The sequence below is a fragment of the Carlito syrichta genome, unplaced genomic scaffold (assembly GCF_000164805.1).
Source record: "Carlito syrichta isolate Samal-C Ts95f unplaced genomic scaffold, Tarsius_syrichta-2.0.1 Scaffold153679, whole genome shotgun sequence".
Lineage (NCBI taxonomy): Eukaryota > Metazoa > Chordata > Mammalia > Primates > Tarsiidae > Carlito > Carlito syrichta.
Genome location: NW_007097775.1, coordinates 228,041 through 248,833, shown reverse-complemented (window position 1 = coordinate 248,833; position 20,793 = coordinate 228,041). Strand labels below are relative to the sequence as shown.

General features: G+C 40.6%; 1 protein-coding gene across 3 annotated transcripts in view; it reads left to right on the top strand.

Moving 5' to 3' along the window:
* Window positions 1–20,793, top strand: part of SNX25 (sorting nexin 25) — a 117,844-nt gene that overhangs the window by 59,618 nt on the left and 37,433 nt on the right. For all 3 annotated transcript variants that reach the window (XM_008050788.1, XM_021708974.1, XM_021708973.1), the window contains 2 exons: window positions 5,553–5,623; window positions 18,568–18,749. In XM_008050788.1, the coding sequence (XP_008048979.1) occupies window positions 5,553–5,623; window positions 18,568–18,749 (253 nt within the window). The remainder of the gene's footprint in view (window positions 1–5,552; window positions 5,624–18,567; window positions 18,750–20,793) is intronic.

The following is a 20,793-nucleotide window of genomic DNA, read 5'->3' as shown; positions in this document are numbered from 1 at the left end:
GGGGGGGGGGGGGGGGGGGGGATTTGGTATGTAGATAACTTTGAAGTAGATTCTAATAGAATTCAAGTCTTTTGAACAATAGACTATAGAAGGGCAATAAATCTATAGATTTCGAAGGTGATTACTTTGAAATGCTGTAGAGTTTCAGATTGGTGAGAAGTGTTCATAAACACAAACTTACTGTTTATTTAGCCAACTGTATAAAACTAAAGACAGATGAGGTGGCCACTCAGAGCAGCAGGTACCAGTTATCTTTGTGGCTTTTTCCTTGTCCCTGGGACAAGGTATACCGTAGGTAGGATCTTGCTAGAGTTGGAAAACAGCTGAATTCTTGTTATGCCACTTCTCTTTAATACTTGGGTTTACATTATTATTTTGGATAAACGTATGCCAACAATCTATGTATGTGCTTCTGATCAAGGGAATGTATGCAAATATCATTCTTCCTGATCCTCAAACCAAACTCAGCACCTACAAAGCCATATTCGCCTCTGGAGGAAAAATGTCTAGTGAGTGCCACGAATTTCTGAACAGCTTCCCAGATTCTGGGAAGCCTGTGACCTCAGGGATAAGCCAGCATTTGGATGTATATGTTGTATAGTTTTGCTTAGAAAAATAATGAAAAAATCAATTATTTCCTTTTGGTAATGAATTAAACAAGTTCAGTAATCATCTTCAAATGCCTGCTTTGTACAGAGCATTGTGTGAGGAAGGTGTAGTGTATATAAAGGTGAAATGGTTATAGATCTTTGGATTTTATCCCCTACCATCAAGGTGTTTGCACACCAGGATAGGAGACCCATCTGAATATAAATAGCTAAGTGGGAAGCAAGATAATAAAGCCAGAAGAGTACTGTAAAGAGCTAAAGAGCCGGGCTCAGTGGCTCAGCCTGTAATCCGCGCTTTGGGAGGCTGAGGTGAGTGGATTGCCTGAGCCCGCGGGTTCGAGACCCACCTGGGCAACTTGGCGAGACCTCATTCTCTACAATAAAAAATAAAAAAAAAATTAGCCAGGTGTGGTAGCGCACGCCCGTAGTTCAAGCTACTCGGAAGACTGAGGCGGAAGGATCGCCGGAGCCCAGCAGGTCGAGGCCGGGAGCGGCCACTGCACTCTAGTCTGGGCGACAGAGTGAGACTCCAACTCAAAAAAAAAAAGCTAAAGAAGTAGGTAGGAGCAGATACTTTTGTCCTACAGCAGAGAGGAATCCAAGAAACCGTCAGAGAAAAATGGCCATGAACTGAGTATTTAATAGCTAATAGGATTTCAAGAGATAAAGGGAAGTGATTGTGTGCAAGAGGGAGAAGAAATTAGAAATGTTAAGGAGAAAGGGAGTCAGAACAGAGCTGGAGTGTACTCAGGGTATTGCATGTTGTGTGGTTTGTCCGAAAACAGTATCCAAGAAGGGGGGCATAGTAGGCTGTAAGGCTGGAAAGATATCGAAATTGGCTATGCTTCTGTTCTTTGAAAATCCTTAGACAAGATAAGCTATAGAATTAACCTATATTGAATTTTAGAGTAGTAGGAAAATGGTTAGGGGCATGAGCTTTAGCGTCAGGCAGTCCTAGATTATAATTCTGGTACTTAAAAGCAATGGGACCTTGTATCGATTTCTTAATCCACTAAACTCCAATTTTCTCCTCTGTAATGTGGAGGTAATTATAACACCTTATTATGAGAAATCAGTGAGATAATATAAATTAAGATATCTAAACAAGTACCTGGTACCTAATGAAAATAATCTATAAATGTTAGCTGGTATTACATTATAATCTTGTGGTTTCATTAAAAATTTGTTTAACTCTTTACTCGGTATGTATTTTCTTTGGTACCAATTATGACTCATTTGTTCCAAAGCATGAATCACTAAGAATATGAAAAAAACATATTGCTCAGAATATTATTTGTTCCTGTCAAGTGTTAGAAATGTTGATTCTTGTTAATTTGGCTCATTAATATTTACTGAGTGCCTACTGTATGTTTAGTGCCAAGCTAGGTACTATAGGAAAAGATAATTCCTGTCTTTATGCTGATGATCTGTTTGAGGAGAAAAAAAGCATATCTTTATTATAGACAGAGCTACGATTTTGTCTTATGCTAAAATTTTTTTTCTCTATTTTTTGAAGGAATGTTAGGCCCTGAAATGACCGGGCACACCATTTTCTTTGTTCGTGGCACTCTTTGTGGAATTGTGACTCTTTAAGACAGCAATATAGAATAGTAAATAATTGTTACAATTATAGAGCAGAAGCAATTTAGTATTTCAGAGAAGACAGATGCTAATGTACATTACAAGGATGGGGAGACTTGAGGGACGATATTACATATATAATCAAGTTAGGTGGAAACAAAGCGTGAGCAAGTGCCTAGAGAAACCATAGTTTTGAGAGGGCAATACAGAAACTGACCTGGTTTGCATCACATTTATATAGAGGAGCAAAAGAAGTTGGGTTGGATCTGAGAGCCGGTGCCAAGTTGTGGAGGGCATGGCAGGCTGGAATGCAGAGGCACGCCTTTGGGGGAGTGCTGGCGGCACTGAGCAGGGGAGGGCGGAGAGGTGAGTGGTCTCAAAGGAAGGTGTTTGCAGGGCTGCTCAAGATAGTTGGAGTGTGTGAGAGAAGCTTTGAAGTCAGGGATGTGATTGAGCCATTGCGAAGGAGGCCTGGAAAAGGGTGGTGGCAGAAGGAAGAGCAAGAAAGAAGCTTATTTGAAGACATTCAGAGGACCGAGAGTGGGGCTTTGAGACTGATGTTTACTGGTAGGGTACCTGAGATGAGAAGATTTTGAAAAGGCTGATGGTACTAGTAAAAAAATGAAGAGGTAGGGAACGTTTACAGGAAAGAGGGTAAGCTTAATTGGAATTGGCTGAGGGAGCTAGATAGGTAGGCAGGTAGATAGAGAAATAGTTCAGGAAAATTTGTTAAATGACTAATAATTTTTCCATTTTAACAGAACTGCCCTTTATTTTATTTCTGTTTTGCCTTGTAGATACCCACATAGTTACTGCGTAGTTATCTGCAATCATAAACGTATATGCCATCTTTATTTTTATTTTTTATTTTTTTTAGAAAGCAGGATTTATTGAAAGGACAGAAAAGCTCCCACAGCAGGAGGGGACCCAAAGGGGTTGTCCCATCTTTCATTTAAAAAATTAGTCTGTCATTAGTCTATCCATTTTCAGGTAATCTTTATGATAATAAATATTATTGGCTGACTGCTTTTTCTTCTATCTGCCTTAGAACTTCATGCAAGCAGGAACCATATTGTTGTTGTTTATTCCATGCATCTAGAGCATAAGTAAAGATTAACAAGTGTATATTTAATGAAATCATGATTGACCACATAGATTATTTTCATGCTCTACTTTGCTAAAATTGCTACTCCAAACATGTGTATGATAGTTTTGGTTTTTGGTCTCCTTGTGATAAATTCTCATGATTGGAACTGCTGTGTGCAAGGGTATCTGTTTGCAGGACATCTAGGTGGGAATAACATGGGGGTGTTTGGAGACTGGAGAGGAGTGAAAAGTCTGTGCTTTCCGAAAGTAGAACCTAAGTCCCAAAGTTAAATTAAGGACTTGGTTAGGGAATTTTGGTTAGGGGTGATTCCAGGTTTGTGTGCTTCTTATAAACCGTTTTCCCATCCATATAGGAACTAGCAGGAAAATTCACATAATGAGCTACTTTTGTGCTTTGCATTATTTAGAGTAATAGGACATTTCCATCAGAAAACTTTATTAATCATTAATGTCCTAGGCTTCACTTCACAAAACATTGTCTGAGTGTACATTCAGCCTAGAGACACCTTCTGTGAGTGTGGAGTCCTCAAAAAGCTCTCCACCAGTTGGAGTGTCATTTGGTCACCAGACAACTTGACATGCAGTGACTTAAATAAGGTGTGGGTTTATTTTCCTCATGTGACATGGCCTGAGATAGATGATCGGGGGCTGTTATGATGGCTCATGATGTCACTGGAGCCCTAAACTCCTCTTGTCTTCTACGTCATCATCCTTAGCTTGTGGCTTTTATCTTTGTGACAAGGTGGTTGCTGTACCTTCATCCAGTTGCATCCTTGTTCGCAAGGACTTTTCTGTGGAGTCTTTTAGCACGCTTTCCTGAAATCCCCACCTAGTGACTTGCCTGTATCTTTTAGGCTCCAACTGTATACGTGGCCATCCTTAACTGCTGGGGAGGTTAGCCTTTTTACTGGATGCGCCACTTTCCCCAATAAAACTGTAGGACAGTTAGTGAGGACGGGAGACTGGATGTTGGACAGGCAACCCACAGCATCTGCCACTGTCTCTAGGCAACACACCGACAGTGCTTCTGGCAACCTGCTCTTTGAGGTGGTGAGAGTCAGGCATTGATATTTGTGGTGAAGACATAAAAAAAAGATGTCCATCTGTGAGGGGTCCAGGAACAGCTATGACTATGATGAATTTGTGTGTCTCTTCTGGGTTTTAGTTGAAGAGCAAAAGAACATAAGTCATTTTGTGCTCTAAAAGCCAGCCACATGTGATATTAAATCTTAGAATGCTGCTGAGTTTATGTTCAAAATAAGAGGTAATGCTAAACAGCTTTTTTATTGGAAGATAGAATTAATTTAAGTCAGTACGACTAAGGTGTAAGAAACACTCAGGATAGATTAGTTTGGTTAGAGCAATGCTTAATAACCATTGAGCATCCCTTAAGAATTTGAATTTATAGAGTCCAGTTGGATATCCTCAAAATAGCCACAACTTCAGGGTTGTATTTAGGACTTAAAATGTGAAATTTCATTTATTTTTCCTGACTCACGGGTCTTCTCAGTCACACATACATGTACCTGCTGCTCTAATCTAATGATTCTCAACTCTCACTGTGTGTTTGAATGACTAGGGGAGCTTTAAAAAATATTGATGCTCAGGGTCCTACTACAGATATTCTGATTCTGTTGCCCTGGAAAGGTATTCTAAGAAGTAAATGCGGGAATGCATTGAGGCTAAGCAGTGGGGCTGGAGGGAACTTTGAGAACTATTTAGGACAGTGCCATCCAATAGAGCTTTCTGCAGTGATGGAAATGTTCTTTCTATTTAAACTGTCCAGTGTAGTCCACTGCCACATGTACTGTTGAGCACTTGAAATGTTGGCTAGTGTGACTGAGGAAACTTTCAATTTAATTAAAAAGCCCCACGTGGCCTGTGGCCACCTTTTTGGACAATGCAACTGTGGAAGGTAGGATCTATAGGCTCTGGTCACTTAGAAGTACTGAGGAGAAGGGAGAACTTGAGCATAACCTTAAAGTTTCTAACTTCAGTGAGGGGGTGGGTAGTAATGCTTCTGGTATAGGGTAGTGAGTGGGGGTAAGTAGGCTTGTGATTCTTACATTAGAACCTCAGAAATGACTAGCATGTGGCAAGGTGCTCATTCCATGTTGGATGATTTTAATGAGACTCAGGCAGAATTCATAGTTCCTTTGCTGTATTTGTTTGGTATAAATACAGTCTAAAGGTATCTTTGAAAATAGTACTTTCTTCCAGTTAAATCTTTTCTGTTTCTCTCTTTCTAAAATTCAGGTATCAAATTGTAGTGGAAATAATCCAAGCAACTACAATTAGCAGCTTTCCTCAACTGAAGAGACACAAGGGTAAGAACCAGTTTGTTTTCTTCAGCTATGCATTTTAAAGGTCCTAGGTTTATCCCCCGTCTTGTTTCAAGCCTATGCCTGCTTATAGTTGTGTAATAATGAAAACATCTCAGTGTAGTGTCACTGGGAATTGTAGCCCTAATAGAGCTAGAGAAACAGTACAATATATAATATACAACTGAATATAAATGGAAATAGAAACATGAAAAAATAGATTCATTATGAAAACTTAAAAAATTACCTTTGGAGTATTCCAACGACGAGGCTGATGCGCTGACCAGGAACGAGGTTTTGCAATCAGGACCTACATTATGCTGGTGAAAAGGAAGGGCTTGATAAGGAAGATTGTGAAGGAAAAAGCCTCTTTACTGACTGACTGGATGGAGAGATGATTCAGAAGACGGGAAAAGGGTCCAAGAGGATCCAAGAGAATTATACTGCTGGCACAATCTGCTGGCTTTGTAAATGAGGGAGCAGCTGTCTAGAGATGATCCGAGATGGTCACTTCTTGTCTGCTATGTTTCGGTTACATCCTGTGGCTTTAGGTCAGTGAAAAGAAGTTTGGGGAACAGGAGAAGTAGTGCTAAAGTAAGAGTTTGGAGACCTTGATTCAAATTAGACCCTGTTACTAACTTCCTAAAGAAATCTGCAAGATAACTTTCTCTAGGACTCAGTTTTGTTCATCTCTAGATTGAGCACTCTAGATAATCGAAAAAAGTTCTCAGTGAAGACGTTGACAGAGTTGGGATGCATAAGGTGGAGGGACTGGTCTTGGGCATCCTACATTTGGGGCAAGAGGAGGATAGGAAAGTGCCCATTTGGCATTTCTAAGCTGGGATTCACACTGTGGAGAGAAAACAACCCTGAAGAGAAATATTGGAAGTTATCAATATAGAAATAATAGTTAACAGTCTTCTAATTCTGCTGTCTCTATGTAAAACGTTAGCAAAACTGATGCTGCCCCATTATTAGACCAGAACAGTGTCTTCACAATCTAGAGTGACTTCCCCCAACTCAAATACCATCTGCTATCTCATCATTAAAGTTCATATGTAGGTGTTTTCAATTTTAAATATTTGAGTTGTTACAATTTAATTGTAGGTACTTTTTTAAAGAGAAAAAGATCAAGTTTAGCATTCCCCACTATCTTTACTTTTTCTTTTAACTCAGTATTCAATAACTTATTGAGTATTGCAGGAAGTAATTTTTGTTTCTCTGTGACCTTTGGAATTTTAATGTGTGGCTGGCAAATAAAAAGTTAATTTATAGACTGGTTCTAGATAACTACACTCAAAGTAGCTATGCCATTGTTTCTCAAAATGATCTTTTCTTTAATTTCAGACAAATATTTTTTTCTCTCTGTAAAAGTCATTAAAGAAAATCAAATTTTTAGCATTAAAAGGCTCCTCAAAATATAATTGTTGAACTGTTTTTGGAGATCTTTGCATTTTGGAAATAGTGTGATCTAGTGAAAACAGCATTAAACAAAGAATCAGGGGAAAGCCCCAACCTGTATATTTAAGTAGTTTTGCTTCCAGTGTACTTTCTCTTATCTACATTCTTTTTATTAGTGGGAAACTGAGGAAGTTTAAAAGAAGAACGAACAGTTGGAAGTTCCTAAGAATGTTTAGGGTTCAGCCTAGAGACAGGAGCCTTGTTTGTGAGTGTAGTATATAAATATAGTCTTGTTACTGCATATAAATATGTTCCTGGCAAGTTTTTAAAATCATCGTTCTTGATGTAAAGAATTATATACAATCATAAAAAATACTTTGAGAATTAAAAGAAAAAAATGTCATATAATAGATACACACACGCACACGCACACACACACAACTTTGATTGTGTATTCTCTCTAACCTTTAGAAATTAGCTGACTTTCTTGGTCTTTTCTTGCACTGTGACAGAAAACCACAGACTGAGTAATTTATACAGAAGAGGAATTTATTTTTTACATTTCTAGAGGCTAAGAGCCCAAGATAAAGTGCTGGCATTCAATGGCGGGTGAAGGCTGCTCTCTGCTTCCAAGATGACACCTTGTTGTAGCATCCTCTGAAGGGAACAAATGCTGTGTTCTCATGTGACAGAAGGGTAGAAGGGCCTAGCTAGTTCTCTCAACCCTTTTATAAAGCACCAGTTTTCTTTATCATGGTCTATTCATCTCTTACAGTCCCGCCTCTTAATATGGTTGCATTGAACATAAGTTTCATCATGAATTTCGGAAGTTTCAACATTCACACTAACCCCAACTAACCCTGTATTGCCTTTTCTTAGGATAATGGAGGAGGGCTTGTAGTGCTCTTTACTTTGTATATTCAGAATAATTCCAAATAACACTTTTGAGAATTCAGACTCCAGCAAATCTACACAAAACTCTACACATGTTTTAGGTTCACAGTAGATTAGATTGTCTTAAAGAGAGAAAATTTACTCTCCTTAACAAGATAGAGAGTTCAGTTTGACTTTTATCTTTTTTTTTTTGAGTTGGAGTCTCACTCTGTCACCCAGACTGGAGTGCAGTGGCCGCTCCCGGCCACCGCAGCCTCGACCTGCTGGGCTCTGGCGATCCTTCCGCCTCAGCCTTCCGAGTAGCTGGAATTACAGGCATGCGCTACCACGCCCGGCTGATTTTTTTGATTTATTGTAGAGATGAGGTCTTGCTGCCCAGGCGGGTCGCGAACCCGCGGGCTCAGGCAGTCCACTCACCTCAGCCTCCCAAAGGCACGGGATTACAGGCTGAGCCACCGAGCCGGCTGACTTTTATCTTTAATGGCTTTAATTTTGGGGAAATTTTTGTCTTTTTAAGAAATGAAATATCAAATGATTTAAAAATTCTTTCATGCCTCAACTAGTTTAATTGCCAATACAATTCTGGGGAAATAAATAAAATCATAGAACTAAAAAAAATTTTCTTGAACCAGCTAACTCAGATCCTTGTCCTATGAGCAAGAAAAATATGTTAGGTATTATTAAGGGAAAGATTCTTAACAAAACATAAATACTAAATAATTTGAAACAATTGATCCCCAAAGTTTGAGTTTGCTCCAAAATTTTCTTGCCATTGACCTTATTTTGTTATTAAAACCTGGCCAATGTATTGACTGATTACAACAACTGCTTGTTGGTTATGGAATTTGGGAAGTTTAGCAAGTCCAACTAGCTAACTTCTTTTTCTTTTCATGAATGGCTCACCACAGCCTCAAATTCCTGGGCTCAAACAATATTCTTGCCTCAGCCTTCTGAGTAGTTGGAACTATAGGTGCATGCCAGCACACCTGGCTCATATTTTGGTTTTTAAAATAGAGATGAGGTTTCACTATGTTCCTCAGGCTGTTCTCGAACTCCTAGGCTCAAGCAGTCCTACTTCAGCCTCCCAAAGTGCTGGGATTACAGGTGTGAACCACTACACCCAGTCTGTCAACTAGCTAATTTCAGTGAATTTCTTCAGTATCTTCTTTGACCTTGCAGTAGCATTTGACAATGCTGATTGTCTTGTCTTCTTGAAATGTCACTTGCTCTGGCTGACTTACTTAACCTGGCTGGCACTCTATCTTATTCTAGTTTTTTCTTGGTTTGTTTTTCTGTTTTTTTTTTTTCCTCTATTCAGTTTTTAAATGTTGAAGTTCCTCAGGGTATTTTCTTATTTTATACCTGTGCTTTCCAATATAGTAGCTATTAGCTACATGTTGCTACTGAGTTTTAAATTAGTTAGAAGTAAATGCAGATTCAATTTATCAGGTCTTATCAGCCACATTTCAAGTACTCAGTAGCCACATGTGGATAGTGCAGAATGAACATTCACTTCAATACGGAAGTGCCACGGGAGGTAGCACTGCTCTACAATCTTTTCCCCTAGCTGTATGCTAAAAACTCTTCAAATTTCTTTCTGCAGAGATACTGTGCTTTTCTATTTTTGTCTGTTTACTCCATATTTTTATTTGGCTATCTGAAAACTCCAAATGAAAATGTCCAAACGAAAGTCTCGTGGCTGGGCATCTTCCAAAGTTTCTGCCTCTGTGGGTAGCATCACCATCTTGGTCAGTTCTGGCTGCTATAGCAAAATACCCTAGACTGGGTGGCTTAAAAAGCATGAGTTTCTCACAAACTGGAGACTGGGAGGTTTGAGAACAAGCTAGTAGCAGGTCTTGTGTCTGACGAAGACCCTCTTGCTAGTGCAGGCAGCCTCTTTGCTGTATCCTCACATCATTGGGTGAAGGGAAGAGAAAGGAGCATTCTGGTCTCTTCTTCAAATAAGGCCTTTAATCCCATCATGGGGGCTCCACCCTCATCATCTCATGTAAATGTCCCAATGACCCCATCTCCTTATACCATCATATTAGGGGTTAGGATTTTAATAAATGGATCTTGGAAACATGGATATTCAGTCCATAACTCCACCTCTTCATATGTCACAAATCGGAGTCATCTTGTTGATTTCTCTCCCTTGTGTGTTTTATTCAGCCCATTATTATGACACAGATGACCCTCTAAATATGTCTCAGCTCTGTTCTCTTTTTCTGCACCGCCATCCTTTACTACCAATCTCTTTTTGAACTATGACAGTAACCTCTTAATTGGCCTGCTTGCATATACCTTTCCCTTTTTAATACATTTTCACACTGAAGTCATAGTGATTTTTAAAAAATATAGATCTTATCATCTTTGTGTTTAAAACCCTTATTTGTCTTCATTGTTCTTATAATGAAAACTCCTTTACATGAACTACAAGGTTCTGCTTGCTCTGGCTGCTGGGTCTACCTTCATCTTCATCTCCTGCCAGTCCACCCTCTCTTCCCTGCACTTCAGCAACATTGAGTTTTTCTGTTTTCTAAACTCATCCTGATTCCTCCAGCCTCATATTCTTTGCACATTCTGCGTCGTCGTCTTAGAATGCTACCTACTGACAGTATCACTCTGCCTAGGTAAATCCTACTTGCCTTTGTATATTATATCTAATGTTTCTCTCTTCTCTCATCACAACCCCACCTCCCAGATCCTGGGTAAACGAAAAAGCTCCTGAGTTCTCTTAGAACCCCTCATGTCAATAGAGAATGTACTCTGGAGGATACCTTATTAACCAGAAGTAGGTCTTCAGTTACTCATAAACATGTCTTGAGTGCAGTTGTGTATTAGGTACAGCAGTGTAATGAAGAAAACTATCCCTGACCTTAAGGAGATCATAGCCTAATGACGAGACAGGGAGATACACATACAAAACAACAATGCAAGTTGATAAATGCAGTAATAGTTGCATTATATATACACACACATATATAGAATATATTGATCTGTGTATATACATACACAGACACACTGTTACTTGCTGATAAGTGGCATAGATATGTGGAATGGTTAGCTTCATTGGGAGGTTAAGAAAGACTTTCCCATAGGAGTTACACTGAAATGGGTCATAAAGGTGAGTGGTTCTCATTCATTTCTGGGCTTGACATGTGGATATGAGTAGATGGTGCCACATATATATAGACAAAGAGGAGAGTGTGAAGTAGTTTTGTGTGTATAGAGTATGTCAAATGAGACACTGCTGGTGCTTGGCACACAATGGAGAGATGAGGCTTGATAGATGGATGAGACCATCATAAAGGGCCTGGAAGTTATCCTAAGAAGTTCAGACTTAATTCCGTAAAGCTGTGGTTCTCAAGCTATTGTGTGCGTCAGAGTCTTATGGGGGACTTGTTAAAAGGCAGATTGCTTGGCCCCACCCAAAAGCTTCTGATTCTCTGACTCTAGAGCGGGCCTGAAGGTGTGTATTACACAGGTTCCCTGGTGATGCTGTGCTGCTAATAGGAACCTCACTTTGAAAACCACTACTACAGATGATACAGAGCCATTGCTGTATTTATATTTGCATTTTGGTACCCAGCTCTCTAGCTTTTTATTTATAACCAGCCAGAACAGCTAGAGTAGTTGAGAAATCGCCTATTAAAATAAGCTGGCCAAATGTAGGGGTTCTAGTAGTTGTGGTATGTATGGTAAATTTCCCTTGCAGTTTGATGTGAAGAGCCCAGTATATCAGCTCCCTTTACAGCTTTTTTCTCTGTTCTGAATCCTGAGATATTATCAAGAATTGTTAAGGTGATTCAAGAGTAACCTTGATTCAGCCGCTACAGCCATGGACATGAAGTTGACTTGAGAGTGTTGGAAACTGCTATATGTAAATAGTACACACTTGGGAGCCATATATTCAGTTTAGTTTTGCCTTTTTATTCCTTTTGTAAAATTAGATGTCTTACCCAAGTGTAGCTGAACAGTTTTTTAGAGTGTAGCTAAACAGTTTGGAATTTAACATACCAAGTAGAACTGTGGAAGAACTGCACTATATTATCAAATCTGTCTACATGCACAAACACACAGAGTTGCGGGTAGGAATCATGATTTCCATTAGGAATGATTTTTAAATGATATTATGTAGCTTTTTTTTCCAGTCTAGAAAGAGATGTTCCTGCCTCAGAGAAGGAAGCTAGCTCATTTGTGGACTCTAGTGGACTTTTCAGGGTCTTTTCTAAAGCCTTGATGTGATCCGATGTTGTAACATTGCAGTAAAGCGATACAAACAATTTCTAGTTTATTAGTCACCTAAACTCACAGAAGACCGTTTATGGCTTGAATATTAGTGTCTCCTGAAATGCATGTGCTGAAACCCAATTACCAATCTGATGACGTCAGAAGATGAGGCCTTTGGGAGGCGATTCAATCACGAGGGTTTCATCTTCATGGATGGGATTCGTGCCTGTGGTGTTATGATATACACACGTATTAGTTTCCGTCCACAGTTCCTGGCTGGTAACTCCCATAGCCCTTGTTTTAGTATTTTTTATAATGTTGGGGCACTTTAGACCTGCCCTCCTTTCACCGACGTAGAGCAGCCCTTTAGTCTGTGGATCATAAGGTCCTCGTTTCAGAGAGGGTCCCGCTCCATCCAGAGGAGGAAGGAGTGCTGCACAGAGAGGCCAAGAAGCATCCGAACAGACAGGCCTTGCTGGGGTTCCCCACTCAGTCTGGTAGTATTAGAGCATACCCTTTTGTCCAAAAACATTTTGACACAGTTGTCTTCGATCATGCCTATCCAGTGAAGTCTCCGTAAAAGCCCTAAAGGACAAGATTCAGGGAGCTTCCACGTAGCTGGACACATGAAGATTCTGGGATGGTGGTGTAATGTTTTGCATAATAAACTCATAAATGTGTTTTCCTGAGTTCTATGAACCACTCTAGTAAATTAATCAAGCCCAAAGAGGAGGTCACTGGAACCAACTTTAAACTGGTTGCTTAGACGTTCTGGAGACCTAGACTTGTGACTAGTGTCTTGAGGGGACAGTCTTGTGGGACTGAGCCCTTAACCTGGAGAATTGGAGACTGTCTTCAGGTAGATAGTGCCAGAATTGAATTAGAGGACACTCAGCTGATACCCATTGCTAGCTGACACCAAATCTGCCAGCACCTTGATCTTGGACTTAGCATCTCCACAGTTGTAAGAAATTTCTGTTGTTTATAAGCCCCTCAGTTTGTGATATTTGTTAGAGCAGCCTGAATGGACTAAGACCAGACCTCAGGCTGTTTCCCTGCCATTACTGCAGGGGCTGTTGCTGGGGCTTTTCCCTGCCTAACCCTTGTGCTATGAGCACTACAGCCTCCAGTGTCTGCTGTCCCTTCTCCAGTATCACCACTCAGCCCCATTCATCCTCTGCCTTGAAGGACTAAGGGCTCGGCCACTTCCGTTGTACTCATTACAGTATCTGTAGTCTTCTTTACTCCTACTCTCTCCACCAAGAATACTTTGTCTCATACAAATAAGGTTTGGGTCTAGAGACGTTCCACACTTTACCTGGTTTGAATAGAACTAGTTTGTCACACAGTTGGTCATGCACAGATCTAGAACTTGAGCCCAGGACTCCTGATTTCAGTCCCAGACTCTTTATACTGTGCTGCCCCTTAGCACAGGTAGATGTTATAAGAGCCATGCTTAAAACTCAGACACTGTGTGGGTAAGGTCTGTGTTCAAGGTGTATATCTCAGATCTGTTCAATTCGCAATGCTAATTTGGAAGAGGGTTCTGCTTGTAATGTTATATGTAGATTTAATTGTCTTATTCCTTTAAAGATGTATTGCAAGCCTGTTGGAGGGCTTTACGGCAAAGGAAGTGCTAGAAGTTCCAGCACTCAAAGGAAGGAAAGAAAAGGCATACTGTAGGCACATCCTGACTAGGCTACACAAAGTCTGTGAAGTCTCTTTCTCTTCTCCATTATAGAATGAGTGGTTCTGCCATCAGGTCCTGCTGTGGGTTCTGCTTAGTCCTCAAATATCCTTTCCATTAAAGTGAAGTAACACTCAAAACTATGAAATTTCAGATGTTTGGTGTGATAAGAGGATCCCGTTTGTCCTCTTTAAAAAAGAACATACCTCAAGTTGAAAAGTAAAGTAAATACTCTGTGAGTTCCTGGGTGGCTTTTGAGGTGTTTTTCAGGTAATCTTGAAGAAGTTGGGGATGATTGGTAACTCTTGAGTATTGCTGGCTGCTTTGTCTTAAGAAGTCAAGTGCCATTTCTCATTTTGAATCTGGACTAGCCCCTAAGTAAATATATACCTGTTTCTTGACCCTGTCTACCAAGAGGATTTAGGGAAACTTCTATTTAAATGTACAAGAAAGATTCAAAGGCCATTTCATCTATTTATGTACATACAGGTTGAGTAATGGAGGCGCAGCATTTTCCAGCGGTAAAGTCCTTATTCCTTACCCGGGTGGCTTGGGTCCTCTGGGTCTCCTGGGAAGAATGGAGAAGAGAACCCTGTGTGAAGGAGTGGGCGGAGGGGAAGAGTGCATGGCTTTGTGCGCTTTTATGGTCACAGAGGTTGTACCTCTGCATCAGTACTTTTCAATGTGGCCGTGTGGGCTAGAGTGAGGCAGTGTTGCTCCCCGGGGGACACTTGGCACTATTCTGGAGGCGTTTTTCGTTGTCATCTCTGGGTCAAGGGATACTACTGGCATCTAGTGGTCAAGGCCAGGGATGCTGCTCGACATCCTTCAGTACACAGGACTGCCCCCCACAACCAAGAACTATCCTGTCTAAAATGCCGCTGGTGCTGAGCCTGAGAAACTCTGCTTTACAGTATTCATTCAATTCCCCAGTCAGTCTGCTGAGGATGCTGCTGTTAGGATATGTCTTGGGACATGATAGCATACTAGGAGAGAAGAAAAATATTCTCTTGGTGACTCTTTATTCCTAAGAAACACAGTGGCACCATTTTAATCCAGTTACACTTGTTCTGTTTCTGGAGTTATCAGTTCACACTATAAGTTACTTTGCTCTCTGTTGCTTCATTAGAAATAGCACCTAACAGTTGTCCTCTGGTGTATTGGTTTTACTGTAAACCAGTTTACTTGCTTAAGGAAGAACTATATCATCGGCAGAATATTTATAGCAAAAAGCGTTTCTATGATATTCATAAGTCTGCTGTAATGTCTTTATAGCCAAGAGGGTTGACCTAATCTCTCATCTCAATGTCGTCTTTAGCAAATTAGCCTGAATTAACTCATTCCCCTTTGCTCTAATCTGAGTAGAATGTAGAGTATCTATGAGAAAACAGGAAATGTTTATAATTATTGCTTTAGAATATTATATCACTTGTGTATTCATCTTGGCACCAATTTAAAGAACCACTACTATCTAGTGTTTCGCCGGCTCCTTCTTTTTAAAGTTAGATTAAATGTTGTGGGATTAACCTACTTTCTAACAATGCAGTGCTACTACTTAAGACTCTAGAGAAATAGCCATATGACTCTGGCTTGAGCTGGGTTGCAGGGTGTTGTTGCACACCCGCTCGCCTATACTTTGCTTGATGTGAATATTTCTTGGATGAATGGGTTTTAAGGCCACAAAGAAATGTATTCATCTACATCACTGGATTTACAAGGATTTTTGCATGCCAGAAGCATGGGCTGGCTGCATGAGCTCCGTGTTAGTCATTTAGCTCAGTACGTGGCATTAGTTTTCTGAGGCAAAAATAAACAGAATTGTCTAAGCAACAAGCTGCTGTTGCATTTGTTAGCAACAAGCTTTGTGACCAGACAATGGCATTGTATTGCCCTTTAACAAACAGAACGCATTCACGTGAGCAGCCGACATTCAAGCAGAACACCAGAATATTCTCCTCAGCTTTGCAGCTGGGTTTTAGGAGAAGGTTTATTCTCTTTTCTCTTCCTTCCCTTTGGAATTTGCTTCTAGTTTTTGTCCTTTTAGAAAGGCTTTTATGCTTTCTTAGGCAGGGGTGGGGTGGAGGGGGATATGGTGGTTGATAAATGAGTGTCAACTTCTTCCTGTCTCTCTCTATATATTAGCATGTTTTAGTACAAAATTAAAATTAAGGTCTAAGTTTGTTTTATAAAAGGTAACTTTTATCCCTGAATTTTAGGTTAATTTAAATATTGGACATATGCTTAAAAAGTGCAATTTTTCTGAAAAATTAGCTCTTGCAAGAATGCATTTCTTTAGATACACTCACAGAGCATCTTAGTTTGCAATAGACTACACTACATTGGGGCAAACTACATTTACCTTTACCTTTACCCTTCCACAAGGGTATGTATTTTTTCCTGTTGAGATAAATGCCAAATTAGTAAGTTCTTGGGTCAGGGCCTCTCTGTGAGCTAAGCATAGGACAAGTTTAGAGACCATTATCAAAGTCAAATGAAAATGTTTTCTTAGACACATGTGGAAAAACACCTTGTAATATCTGATAAGTTGTCTTGAGCAAGGTTATTGATTGACCTGAAGTCTGCCTATGACCCTTTCTGATAAGTAATGGAAAAGTTGCTTCTGACAGAAAAAATGTCTCATAGTACTATGTCTAAGTTTTTTCAGTTAATTCGTTCAGCCTGACTGGGTGCTGTTTTATGCGCTTGCACGTTTGACCGAGTGAGACATGAGGGAGGTGGTGACCATCCTGGGGAGGGAGGTGTCCAGCTGGGATACGCACAATATTGCTTGAACTGCCGTCTGAGGAGAACCAAAAAGAAAAACACAGACCCTCTTACTTTATCATCAGTAGTTCCAGATCTGAGCTAAATGTGTTATGACTCACCTGCAGAGAGTGTGAGCCCACCTGTCCAGATATGTTGTCACCACATCTAAAGAGGACTATTGTTGTTTCTCTAGCAATCACCTAAGCCAGGAAGATGTCTCAGCCCTACTGAGCTTCTGAAGTGAGCTTGCTCTTCTGTTCTCGACAGGGAATTCTACGCTTTCCCCACTTTCCTTTGCCCTCCGATCATTCATTCCACACAGATGACTTCACTCAGTACCTGGAAAAAACTGAATCCATATAAGACGACTATTCCAGCTTCTGGCCACCAGTCTGCAGACTACCCTGTATCCACATCCATCTCTTCTGCTGTCCATGTTACTACAGTGGAGGAGGTGACCCTTTTCCAAAGCGGATCTCTTTACCTGTCTTCTGGATTCCATTCCCTGTCTGTCACCTCTCTGTACTCTTAACTGGTTTCTTTTCATCAACATTAAAACCAGCCCAACTCTCTCCATTGGAAAAAAAAAAGATGCTTTCCCTTACCCCAACCCCTGCCTTGGGGCAGGTGGGCAACTTATGGGGTGACCCAGAGCACCAAGTCAGTGGCCTTTTATGATCTAGCTGGAAGTCATAGTGTCACTTCTATCATAATCAGAAGCCCACCCAAATTCAGAAAGAAGAAACACACTATTTTTTCAGAGGGAGATTGTCAGAGTGATGTAAGATGGGAGATATTGCAGCCGTTTTTTGGAAAATATCATCTGCCACATTAAAGTTCAATTACAGTCTTCCACAGACCTTTTTCTCCAGTGTTCTGGATTCAGTAATTGACCTCACCATCCCCATGTGGATGCTCATGTCGAAAAACTGACATATTTTTCTTTCAGTTCCTCAGCTTCTGCCCTCCATACTTGAATCTGCCATTCTGAAATCTTCCAGTGGCCCCTATTGCCCTGCCATGACCCTAATTGAGGCCATCTTTATCTTCCTCCTTAGTTTTACTGTGATGATCTTCGAAATGTTCTTCCTATAAGCAGTCTTCATCTTCCAGTCATTTTTTATCTTTCTTACTCTGTAATATTTTAAAATACAAGTTCATTATAGCACACTCCTGCTTAGAATCCATTAGAAGCTTCTCTGTACTCTTGGGCTAGAGGCTAAAGTTCCTCGTCTGGCCGAAAATGCTTTGCATCTTCTGGTTTCTGCCTACTTCAGGGTCATTTCGCATCTGCCAGCTCTTTTTGCATCTGCTGAACTGGCAACCTTTCAGTTCTTCCACAGCTTCATTTTCTTCTTTACTGTCTCATGCTCTCACTTCCACACTCACTTTTCTTTCTGTCTTCCACACTCTACTAATTACTCATTTTTGTTTGAATATAATTTCCTTTAAGAAGCCTGGTTAGAATCTCCTGTTAAACAGTTCAGTGGTACCTGCACATTTTCTTTATAGCACAGATTGCATTTGAAGTTGCTCATACTATCTTCGGATTTCTTCCTGCTAGGCTCCAGAAGTTCTGTGAGGGCAAACAGTTGCTCTTCAGTCTCAAAAGCCTAGCTAATCCCTGACACACAGTGAGCACTCAGTATGTGCTTATAAATGAGTATGCATGTGTAATATATTTATACCCACACACGCACACAAACACATGCACAGAGATTTGTGGGTCTGTACAGAGGTTCTTATAAAAAAACGTTTTACACTTGAGTAGGATTTGTCAGTGGTATCTTTAGAAATTTGTATTTGAGGTTGTGTATGTATGGTTGTGTATATGTGTGTGTTTATCATTAACTCAGTGACCACTTTGTTCAATATGCACCACGACACACAGGGATCGGGCTCAGGGTTGCTGTGTCCCTCTTTTGCGCCTTATCCTCTGACTGGGTACTGTTCTTTACTCCTACTCAAGGCAAAGAAACAGCTGCAATGAAAGCGGATCTCTTGAGGGCCAGGAACATGAAAAGGTACATTAACCAACTGACGGTGGCCAAGAAGCAGTGTGAGAAGAGAATCAGAATCCTGGGAGGCCCTGCCTATGACCAGCAGGAGGATGGAGCCTTGGATGAGGGGGAAGGGCCTCAAAGCCAGAAGGTAGAGCTTCATAGTTTCTTGTTTTGACCGCATGAGATTTATTACAAACACTGATGTAGCCACATAGGCAGCCTTTTGACTTTTTAATATTGAACGTAAGATGCATGTTCCATAACTACAGATTTACATGGTTGCTTTTGTGAGTCAAAAAGCTATTTTACTTGGTGTCCTTGACTTCAGTGAATGGTAACAGGTATGACCACATGGGGAGTGTACATGCATGTGTGTGTGGTATGTGTGTGTGTGCACTTCCCATTCCCCGCTTTGCCCTCCCCAGACAGAAGAGCCAATTTATATTTACTAGGGTTCGGTCAAGTCACTCGTTATCAGCTAGATTAAGTAGTAGGTATCTTGTAAGTTACTTTGCATAACTCTTGCCACAATGCTAAGAAATATCTACTGGATATCCTTGTTTTTAGATGGTGAAATGGTAAGTGATGAAATAGTAGATTAAAGTAACTTGCTTAGGGCCACATAGGAAAAGACAGAACTAGATGAAAACCCCAAACTGGTTGATTCACAAGTCTGCTTTCTCCCTAAACCAGAATATTTCAAAGATATGTTTGTACAGCAGAACTTTGGACTCTCTGTTGACACTGAGTTCTTAAATAACTTACCTTGCCTTAGTACCTGTACTAACTCTAAAAGACCTGGAGCATAATAGGATGGAAGGGAAAGCCATAAGTAGCTCCTGAGGAGCTTGGCTGTGCCACTGGGAATAGGACTTCAAGGCAAGTGCCAAAGACCCCTTTTGTAATTTGTCATTTAGCCACAAAGGAGCCAACATTGGTATAATTTAACCATGGCCTCTAATCTCTAATAGCCTCTACCCTCACTCTTCTGATTTTCTTCTGACCTTTTCCTACTCTGCTCTCGGTTTGAGTTCAGCCGCCTATCTGTGATGTTTCCCTGTCTGCCTATTTCTGTGATGAGCCATTGCCTTTTTACTTATTCCTGGCTAGTCTCTATTAGAGCCTCTGCAGGAAGATTATCATTATTGTTATTTTTTTTGAGTTGGAGTCTCACTCTGTCGCCCGGACTGGAGTGCAGTGGCCACGCCCGGCCACCACAGCCTCGACCTGCTGGGCTCCAGCGATCCTTCCGCCTCAGCCTTCCGAGGAGCCGGAATTACAGGCATGCGCTACCATGCCCGGCTGATTTTTTGATTTATTGTAGAGATGAGGTCTCGCTGCCCAGGCGGGTCTCGAACCCGCAGGCTCAGGCAATCCACTCATCTCAGCCTCCCAAAGGTGCGGGATTACAGGCTGAGCCACTGAGCCCGGCTGCAGGAAGATTTTTGCCCCATCTCTGGACCAGCCTCAGCACAGGCCAGAGTTCTGCAGCATATTACACAAGTGCCACAAATGCAGCTCCAAGAAACTCTTGTTTTATAGAGGGGTCCCCTACCACTGGAGATCCGACATTTATTTTGCTGTTAGCAAATGTACCTTTCTGAGATTTTGCCATTGTGGGCCAAAGTGGAGACTTCACATTTTGGTGAACCTTAGAGAGTAGATTTGGCAGGTTGGGTATTGCCCCTATCATTCTTTTCCTTAGCTTTTGGCCTCTTAAATAAATTTCTAGCCCAATTTATTATAAATGTGGTCTTTGTCTTATGTCTGTTAGTTCATTTAACAGACATTTATTGAGGGCTCACACTCTCTCAGTTATAGTGCTAGATACTAAGATAAATAAATAAGGTAGATTCCTGCTCTCAAAGAGTCCTATATAATTATAAAATAAAAAGGTAAATGATCCAGTAGAGATATGAACTAGTAGGAGAGGTACATAATGACTTGCTACCTAGTCAAAAGATGATGAGCTTTTAGATACTGTGGCATAGAAAAACCTCAAGAAGATAAAGGAAGTTCATTTTAGGAGAACCAAATGTGATTTCAGTACAGGTTATCTGGCAGTGTCTCCTAGAAGCAGGCTTAATCCAGTGTCAACTCCAATTTTTTTATTTATTCTTCTCAGATATTCAGGAAAGGAGGAAATTATTTCTGTTGCAACAGTTTACCCTCAGAGTAAAACTATTTCCTCT